Genomic DNA, 10,893 nt, shown 5'->3' on the forward strand with positions numbered 1-10,893 from the left:
GTTCTTAAAGTTATTTTTCCCAAAATATGGAACAGTAAATAAAGAAGTAAATCAAACAATTATCTCTTCTAGTTACGACCTTTATACTTGGTTGCTGCTTCACATAGGTTGTTAAGCCTTTGAAGTTTTTGCACTTGAGGGATATGAAAAAAATTTTTTTTTAGGTTTTATATATACTTTTGAATAAATAAAAAATCATAAATTACTACATCATGACCATAGAATTCTACTATAATTTATAAAGCTTAGTAACTTGGGTATATTTGGTTCTAAAAATAATATGAAATTTCAAGCAGACTAAAGACACAACCTACTTCATTAAAATCTTGGTTTAAAAGAAAGAAATGGTGCTAGGTGCATTAGAAAGGGTGAGAAAACCACTAGGGGACATTCTGAGTTTCTGATTGGTTATTCATGTCATATATAGAAGTAAGTGTATATAAGGAAGCATTTCCAAAAATGGAAAGCGGTGAGCAGGGTGCCACTGTGTTTGATTTATTACATGAGCAATATCTTAGCAAATATAAAAGATAAGACCATCTTATTTTATATTCTAGCTTGTAAATATCTGTAATTTGAGTTGCTATAGACTTAGTATTTTGACTTCACAAACATATAATTTGAACCAGTGCTGCATTCAACATATCACGTGACATATAAAAATCAATGTTTATCAGTGTTCTTGAATATTTACTTTTAAATTAATAAATTGAGTAATTATAGTTCTAAAATTGAATTATATTCTACAGTTTGATAACAAAATTATAGACATAAGTTCATTAAATAGTAGTTCAATAAAATTTTAAATGCGAGTCAACAAACGAGATGACAGCCTTTCACCTTTTACCCGTCTCAAAAGGGTTAATGGCATAAATATCTGAACAATGACAACTTCAAGCTAGGAGGAGAAGAAAATAGGTCTTGATGAACATGTGGATAAAGGTTCAAATGGAGGATGAAAAAAGGCATAAAAGAGATCCCAATGAGGCAAATCAAAAGAAGGTGGGGTGAGGCATGACTCGAAATGAGTGGAAAGAGTAAAAAAGGAGGGAAATGACAGGGGAAGACAAAACCTTACAAAACTTTGAGAAACAGGTGTTCAACAAGGCCACACGATAGCTAGACATGGTCGAAGCAGACAAGCCTATGTTAGACAGCCAGATGAATAATTGGGAAAGGTGAGGAATAGTATGGTGGGAAGGAGGGAAGCCACATCAAAAAGACCAAAAGAAAAGGTAGACCATCACTTTTCATAAATGAGCATGGAAGAGGTCTGATAGATTGGGAAAGGAAAGATGCAACATGTGGAGTCAGAACCTGGGATGAGGCAATGGACCTGACAAAAGCCATGCGGGAAGACACAGTGTGATGATGTCTGGATGAACAATGTCTGGCAAAGGTTTATGGAGTAGAGACAGAGAGAGAGGTAAGAGTAGGGGAAGTTGTACAAGTCAAGATCAGAGCAGAGAGAACTATGGTTGTGCCAGCCAATACGGAGTCACAAGTAGGACTAGACATTGAGTGATTTGGAATAAGGATAGAACTCTGGAAAGGAGTCAAATAGAAGAGTATGCATAGATGTTATGATCTCTCCAATCTTGACTAAATGTGTCCACTCCCAGAGCTAGCGGGTGTGGAATGGGAGACCAAAAGAAAGGCAGTTTGGTGTTCCAGTTGGTGGTGAAAGCATTGATATGAGATGTTCCCAGCTGAGAACACACCCACAAAAAGACCTGTGAATCGAAGTACCACTCCACGAGGAGAATCTTGTTAGGTTGAAATAAATGATCCATACCCAAATAGAGGGTGCCAGGAACATGGCAAGCTAATACTACCATGTGGTGACTGTGGGCCCAGAAAAGGACATTGAGGGTCTGAAAGCAGAGAGATCTGGATTTGGTATTCCTTTGCTGGGTGATACAAGTGACCACTTTGGAGTTGTCAGAGTGTACCATAACTACCCTCCCTTACAGGAGAGAAAGGAAGTGGGACAAAGCTTGACAAACCACCATAAATTTGAGAATGCTGAAAATGGAGAGAAGACTCCTCGACCGACCAGAGATACAAAATCTCCTGAATGTCGAGGTAAGCACCTTACCCCTCTAAAGATGGGTTCATGAGCAGATGTAAATCTGGATGAGGTGGAGGAAGCAGAACCTTCACCATGGTCTGGTCTTTGTCTAGCCACCAGGCCAGGCTCGCCCTGATTGGGGAAGGAAGAGTAAAAAGGGTGGTCTAAAGGATCCAAGAAGTTCCACTGATCAAGGGGTGTCCACTGCAAGGAGCACATAGGAGCTCGACTCATGGGAATAAGAGCTTTCAAGGAAACTCAAATCCCTATAACAGAGCTGTGAGAAAATGTGAGGTGAGGGCCTTGTGGACTGCTTGCTCCATATCCCATAGACAAAGAGGAGAAGGTTGGGCCTGACTGAGGTTGGAATTGAAGAAAAAAACCCAAATGAACAAGGTCCTCATTCAACATCAATGATTATCTGCCAATATTTGTATTCACTTAGAAAAATAAGTTCAAATGTTGATAATCAAAGGTGCATTTTAAAGGTGTTTGAGGAACTATTAAACACTGTGAAGTTTTTATGATCATAACACATGTATACCCAGATTTTTGAAAACAAGTCAAATAAATAAAGATTTTTTTCGAGTTTACTGTTTGTTTCTAATCAACTACATTATGATACAAGGACCTGAAAAAATTTTTCATTGAATGATTAAAATCACTCATACTATTTTCAGGCGAGTAAAAATACACTTACCTGCTGATTTAAAATACAAAGGACTGCAAAAAAATAAATAAAAAATCACTGAAACAATTTAATGCAAACACAGTAAGAGAAAACTGTTGAAAAAAAAATTGAAGTGGCAAATAAGCAAAATCATAACTGATAGCAACAGGTGAAAATACATGTCTAAACGAAGCTGTTCCAATTGAGGAAGTGAGGATTGAACAAGAATAATAGAGGTAGCTAATTGCAATGATATAGGTGGTACAATACTATTATTGGAGAGTAGTTATATGATACTTACAAGTTCAATAATAGCATAAAATTGATGGGGTATATACACTGGTGTGCTGAGCATGAAAATGTTTAGCAATGCTTAGAATTCAGAAAGAAAATCGAGATAAATTTGTGTGAGACGAGGTTAGACCATATTGGAATTAATCATTCTACACCTCAAAAACTCCTCTTCTCAAGAGTAGTCCAACCCCAGAGAAATTAAAAAATAAAACCTAAATCATCTATAGTTCAATGCCTCTACGAAAGCACATGCATGTTTCTCATAGCACATGCTTCTTAAACTAGGTATTATTCTGTAGAATTGTGTGAAATTTACCAACATGTCAATGTTACTTTTATGAGAAGGCCAAAACTGAATATAGTATTCTAAATAAGGCCTCAACAGTCTTAAAAGTGGTAAACGAGTACTGGAATTTTTTAAAATCTTTTGATAGGGTGCTGCATGAAATGTTGGTGAAAAAAGAAAGTACCTCAGTCAGAGTATAGAATAAATTAGTTAAATGGATTTAAGTTTGGCTAAATGAAAGGAAGTAAAAATATTTTATTAATGGAATTCAGTCTAATCAGACTTAAAGTTACAAGAGGTGAGCCTCAGGCATCTGTGCTGCGACCACTGGTATCCTGCACTTACCTTAGTGACACTGATGAAGGCATCATCACGAAATTAGTTAAATTTGCTAATAATATAAAAATCTTAGATCTGGCTGATTGTCACAAAGCTGATATGATTTTACAGATTTAAACTGATAGTTTAGTTCATCAAATACATGACTGATCATTATTATAATAACTGAAGGTTATGCATATGAGTAACAATATAAATTGCACATGCAAGTTCGATGGGTACCCTTGGTTAGGCCTTATTTGGAGTACCCTGTACAGTTCTGGTGCCATTTTAGAAAGTAAACTGAGCTGTTGAACATAATTCAGAGGGTGACTACTAGGATGAGTTGGGGATGGATGGGTTGTCATACGAAGATAGAATCAGATCTCTCACCTATTGAAAAGGGAATGGTCAGAGTTGATCTAATTTTTTTAAGTATTCAAAATTATTAAAAGAACTGACAAGAGTGTTCCATCAATTTTTGTGTGTGTTGAATTCTGAGAGTAGCAAAACAAGAGTTTAGAATTTAAGATTTGGGAAGATCAAACATTTTTAGTTGAAGTAGTTTTCTTTCTCAAATAGGGTGGTAAGTCTGTGGAATGGAACAATTTACCATTACAATGATAGAAAATGGAACTTTACAGGAATTCAAGAAAAGAGTTGATTAAAATTGGGGAGATTTGGACTAGATTTATTGGCAGTTTTGTGAAAGAGTTTGGAACTCAGGACATCACTGATTAGTCAAAAGTCCCCTTGATATATATTGTATAATTTATATAATTTAAAATACCCTTCACCTTCTTAAATTCCCAATTTCTAGAGATCTTAGGCCTTTTCATCACAGCTACATACTCAGCTGAAGGTTTCAACCTTTTTATGAAATTCACACCCACATTTTTTTTACCATCACCAATGCTCCTGCAATACATTTCTATACGTTAAACCACACAATATACCCATTCACTATACATGTCTATGTCCTTGCAAATCACAAACTTTTCAAACAGTATTCCTTGTCATATCTTTATAAGCCAATCCAAACAACTTTCTAAGAAACAAATCATCACTGTACATAATGAGCAACATAACACTATCTCAAAGTAGTTTTCAGGAATGCCAATACTCGCACTCTCACTAAATATCAACTCATTACCACTGTGCTTTCTACCAACATTTAAATTCTCTTTTGTTTTTCTATCTTCATCAAATATATAAAAACATTCTAATTATTGTCCGGTACCTTATGCCAGATTTTCTCAAAGTTAAAACACATAATTACCAAAATACTCTAGCCAAGAATTTGGAAATCTTATCAATCACCCCCATGAAGGTTACTCCTATATACCCCAAACCTGACCAACCAAAGCAAGTATTAACATTTACATCCACATACTATTCCAACAAAAGTTGAAAAGTAACTAGACCAACTGGACAAACTACATCATCACACATTCAGACAAGGTGACAGATTTCAAACAACCAGTACACATCATATCAACTGGCAAACCATTTTACAAGTTCTTAATAGTGGTAAAAGTCTGCCTACCAACTAGAATGGACCTAAGCATTCACTACTCATGCATTGTACTTCTCTTTTAATAGTCAGGATTTCATCCTTATCTTTCCACTATCCAACATGTCTCCCATGGTTAGTTTATATAAATCACTAATAATGTTTCATTCAAAAATCAGATATTCAGTTCCACACTCCAGAGAAAGCATGTTTAAATCTACTTGAAAGCTTCCATACTTCTAAATTCAAGTCTTCATTAAGTAAATCCCAGAACACTATTCACTCTTTTTTGCCACTTCCAAACATTCAGCCCAAGGTTTGTGGCTTTTATCAATCATCTCACTCAAATTCTTCTCATGCTCTACAACATTAATATTTCTTCCACACAAAAAAATTTAATAAAATGTTTTTAAAGTTCCATATTATAAATGCAACACTTTAGATTTATCAGTGTTGAAACTCATTTTCTGACAGATTGGTCGACTCAGAAAAAACTATCAGTCTTTCTGCATAGGAAATTTGTTTTCAAAATAATCAATGTTAGCACGCAGTTTGGTATCAAAAATTCAAAAACCATACTGCTTATAGCATAAAATACAGAAAAAAACAACTGTTTGTTCCTTCAAAGTTGTTCTTGCACATCCAACCTTGAAGTAAAGATTTAAACCAATTCTTTACTTTCCAAGAAATCATTGATTCTAAACTTTAATTCCTATAAACGTTGACCTCTACTGCTGCTGATAGCAAATCATTCTATAAGGCAATCACTATGTTAGAAAAAATAACTTAATCTTAAACTTGTCTTCTCATCCTATTATCTTCAGAAAACAGAATAAAGAAATCAGAGGCTTTTATTCTACTGTTTCCCTGAATAATCTAAATAAGATCACCTCTTATTCTTCATTTCTCAAGGGAAAATAAGGTACAAGATCTTAACCTATCCCTGCAAGATAACCCTTTTATCCCAGGAATTTTCTTAAATCTTTCCAATAAGTCAATTTCCCTTGTCAGATAAGGAGACAAAACTATACATATGTATAACTATTTCAAGTGAAACCTTAACTAGTAATTTGTATAGAGATAAATGCCTCTTTTAATTTGTAATCAACATGTCTATAAATATACCTAAAATTCTGTTAGTTTTACTACTAGTAACAAAGTACTGGTTTGATTGCTTGAAAAACTCATCCATCACTATACGTAGATCTTTTTCTTTAAGCATATTGTTAAGTGGGTTTCCAACATATTAAATCTGTGATCCAAAATATAACAAAAATGAATTACCTTGCACTCAGTATTACAGGTCATTTGTGAAATACTTGTCTAACCAGGGCACACTGCTATACCTTAATGTCTTCAATATATATAGAAATACCCAAGAATTTAACATTATCAGCAAACTCTACTAATTTATTAATTATGCCCCAATCAGTATCCTCAATGGAAATAAAGGTCCTATTTGACTGTACTCCATTAAAAACAACTTTTTGCTTTCTCCCATCCACTTAACTACTCTTTTGCAAACCATTAGCATTCCACATTGTTAGATTTTCATGGACAGTTTTGATATTATTTTTAAAACTTTTATTTATTACTTCGTATCTTTTTTAAACACTAGTTTTTGGTTGTGCTAAGGGAAAACTATTGCTACAAATTCAAAACAATTTAGACAGTAATGTGTTTCAAATTGTCACAGATGTCACTTGCCTCTGATGCTAGATAGCAGGGATGGTTGAGTTTTCTCATCAGAAAACATGCTAGAAAATTGGAGAAAAAACAGATTTGTTAAGCTCAGTTTACTTTTTCCTAATAATTTACTTTGACAGTATTTCAAGATAACAGTTAGTGTTTCTGTGTTCCCTTAGTAAAATATACTATATTATTCATTTAATGTATTGGTTATACTATTTAGTATATCAAATGTTATCATTTTTTATTTTTCATTTATTTATATATTTAAGAAAAAACTGTTTTGTATTGTTAGTTTAATATATATACTTAGAACTTACCTAAATTCCCTAAGCTGGCCAAAGCTTGTGAGATATTATTGGGATTATGACTGAAATATCATTAAGGTATACAATGCTAAAAATTACATTCTAAGATATAAGAAAAGTATATTTAATTAGTTATAACAATTGCCAGACTAAATTTTAGTTTCACTTTATATATACATCTTGCTCTGATTGGAGATTATTATTGATCATATTGCATGAAATTATTTTGTAAACTGTAGTAGTATGCCTAATTGGCAAAAAAAATTCCAAGGCAACAATTATCAACCATTTTAGAAATGATGGTAACATAAGCAGCTCTCCAATCCTCAGATGCATGCCCATTTCTTATTGACCTAGCAAAAATAAGAGAGACTACATATTTGATCTCTAACCTCTTTTCAGCCCATAATTGTTTGTCTATTTTAATTCTCAGCCTTTCTACTTATCACCAATGAATTGATAATTACATAATAAAATATTGACCATTTCTTCCTGGATGTGATTCAGTGGATGTCTAATTAACCAATTTAACAACATGTTGTCAAGTTTTAGATCTCGAAGCTAGATCTAGTATTTCTCAACTATACTTTCATCAAGTTCCATGCATTCAGTGTTGCCAACCAATGACACAAAACATAAAAGTGGTTCCTCTACCCATTAATAAATGCATATATCGCATCCTTATATGCTTAAAGCATTTATTATAAAACAGTAGAATGGATACAATACTACAAATTACTGTAACAAATATCTCTATAAACATTTACATCAGTCTTTAAACTATTTATGCAAGACTGAAAATCTTGCACTTTTAAACTATCTATAATTAAGTACTCCACCATATAGAAGATTAATTTATAAAAATGTCTCTTCCTACTAAATTTTTCACTGCTCAAGGCAGAACAGATGAGCCGAGAATAAATTTCAAACACTCAGCTTAGGTGATACATTATAGAAAAATACTTTTCAAAATTGGTTCCCTTATCATTAATAAATGCCTATACCATAGCCTCATGACCAATAATCATTTATTATAAAACAACAGAATGGATACAATCCCATAAATTATAGACTCACAAGGTAAAAATATCTCACTAAACGTTTCTCTCAGCCATTAAGCTATTTATGAAAGTCTGAAAATCTTACATTTTAAAACCATCTATATTTAAGTACTCCGCCATATTGAAGACTATTTTTAAAAAATGCCTCCTACAAAATTTTCACTGCTCTTGGCAGAACAAATGAGCTCCAAATTTTAACACTGAGCTTAGGTGGTGCTTACCACAGTAAAGTGAGCTGCACATTAAAAAAGTCAAAGTTTCAAGAGCTTTGAAGATTTCTTTTACAGTAGAATTTCCTACTGGAAAAAGGAACGGGCAGTTTTAAAATTTTATAGAAAAATATAGAAATAGGTTACATGGTGCAAGTTGTTTGGCAAAATCGAATGTGTGGCTAGGTCTCTTAAACTCTCCTCTCCATTGTATAGAAGAGGAAAAAAGCACTGTTTTCTAAAGGTTTGTTCAAGTTGATTTGCGGCTGAGTCTATAACTTAGCTTTGCCTAATACAATATATTTTAATATTTCATCAACAATATTTCAGTGGTGCTTCTACACCATCATATAAGAATTGGAGTGATTCCTTACCCACAGGAAGCCACGGAATCTAAAAGAAGACCCATCTCCATCGTAAAGAAGAGACAAAAACATGATGGTTTTCTCAAAAGTTTCTTCAAGTTCAATGTGCAGCAGAGTATACCTGCCTTACAGAATGTCTTTTATAAATTCAATAACAATATTTTGGTGTCTCCTCTACACCATTATTTAAAAATTGTTGTGATCCCATACCCAAAAAGGATTCCCGACCCTCTAACAATCAAGTAGTATGAATATTGTCCTTTACAAAATTTCCTCTCTTTCAAAATGTGTGACTGGGTATTTAGCCACATAGAAAATATTTCAAGCTTTCAAGATTTCTTGTTCAGACATATTCCTAATTTGCAAATGAAATTTGACTTGATACCAACACCTTACATGGATCTAGAGAATTCTCAAAATCCCCTACCCTTTACAATATGAAATGAAGAGAAATTTGACATTTTCCAAAAACTGTTTTCTAGACAATGTGCAACTGGTTATATTTAATTTCTTGTATATCACCTACTAGTTGGTTTCACTCACATAACTAACCATCACACTCTAACATGGCAAACCAAGGCACCCATAAACTACAACTTTTAAGTGCATTCATGTACCGCAGTCACGAGGTACATGGAATACAACTTTAATCATTAACTTTAATTTACTACGATTATGTGAAAGTGCAGCTCATTTGCCTCTAGTGTGATGCCTGCTGGTGAAATTCCCACGAGGGCACTCATGGTCAGGAAACAGGTATTATTAAGTGTGTGCAAAACTTTAACCTTTGGAAGGTCACTTCAAGTTTAATCATTTCTAAACTAAGTGGACCCTCCAGGGAATTTCACAATCAGATATCATATCATCTAAGCTGTGTGAGCAAATTTCTTATTAGAAGATCCTGTAGAACTGAAGAAATTATGTACTAATAGTAATACAAATTACTATTAGTATTAGTACTATTACTAATACTACTAGTAGAAGTTTTTTTTAGTTGTTAATTTATGCTGTCCAAACTTTTATGTATCCAGCTTACGAGACATACAATAAACACTTAAAACAGTAAAGATGGGATGTTTTACTCATTATTTGCAACACTAACACTAGTTGTATAATTCTCTATAACTATAAGTATAACTTAAGCAAATAAATACTTTATACAACAGTTACCAAGTTAGGCCTACAAGTACAGCATGTGACTGACGTGAAAGCGAGTGCTAAAAGTAAAACGAACAATGTTGGCTAACATTTACAACTTACTCATAGTTATAACTTATAAATACTACTAGTACTTCATTATAAGTTCATATAATTTATATAACTAATAAAGTACAATTGCACATCATGTCAGAATAAGACGAAATCATATTATAATTTATAATGAAATATATATATATAACTCTTAGCTTTCAGATGCTACTTTTAAATTTAATATTTTCCAAAAATAAAGCTAAATTGAAATATATGTATCTATAGTATAGTAGAACTACTAGTGCTATTAAGTATTATGAAATTTCTCACTTACTTTTAATTGTAATGATATTTCTTTCCCGTCTCTAATCGCCTTATAAACACAACAGATCGCGGGCGAAACACATATATTTATCAACTCTCAGTGTATTAGTACAAGATTGCTCCTGGAAATTAAATTGTATGAAAATCAGAACATTGTGTTTATATTACAACACTGATAGAGCAATATCAAACACAGCAAACTACATGGTTGAAGAATTACAAACCACTCTAATTTTTTTTATATAAAAATCAGTATTATTAACATAACAAAATATTAAAAGACAGCAATGAACTTTTTGGTCCATCTAAATTATCATATCCAATAAAATGAACAAAATCCTTAAAAAACAAAAAACCCTCAAAGCACTATTCATACAAATATTTATCAACTTTTCCCTTAAATTAACTGCATCTACCACATCCGAAAGCAACTCGTTACGACCATCCTGTTACGAAAATAAAGCTGACTCCTATCCTGCCAAAATTTATACATGCGTCCTCTAGTCTTACCATCTTCACTATCAAAGATGATGCATCAACACTATCAATTCTCTTAACAATCTTAAACACTTCAATTAGATTACCTCTAACTCT

The 10,893-nt window shown here is 33.0% G+C and overlaps 1 protein-coding gene across 6 annotated transcripts in view; it reads right to left on the minus strand.

The window, feature by feature from the left end:
- The window catches only part of LOC106459309 (RISC-loading complex subunit tarbp2-like), a 54,215-nt gene extending 43,706 nt beyond the window's left edge, over positions 1 to 10,509 (minus strand). For 2 of the 6 annotated variants that reach the window (XM_022385768.1, XM_022385765.1), the window contains exons 1-2: positions 10,310 to 10,509; positions 6,860 to 6,909 (exon numbers count right to left, since the gene is read on the minus strand). In XM_022385768.1, the coding sequence (XP_022241476.1) occupies positions 6,860 to 6,908 (49 nt within the window). In that variant the 5' untranslated portion in view covers position 6,909; positions 10,310 to 10,509. Of the gene's footprint in view, positions 1 to 6,859; positions 6,910 to 7,161; positions 7,212 to 8,203; positions 9,768 to 9,954; positions 10,005 to 10,309 lie in introns of those variants that run through there. The other 4 variants (XM_022385766.1, XM_022385767.1, XM_013918920.2 and 1 more) reach the window with 4 other exon arrangements.
- Between the last annotated feature and the right edge of the window lie 384 nt (positions 10,510 to 10,893).

Source organism: Limulus polyphemus, unplaced genomic scaffold (assembly GCF_000517525.1).
Source record: "Limulus polyphemus unplaced genomic scaffold, Limulus_polyphemus-2.1.2 Scaffold590, whole genome shotgun sequence".
In the NCBI taxonomy this organism is placed as follows: Eukaryota; Metazoa; Arthropoda; class Merostomata; order Xiphosura; family Limulidae; genus Limulus; species Limulus polyphemus.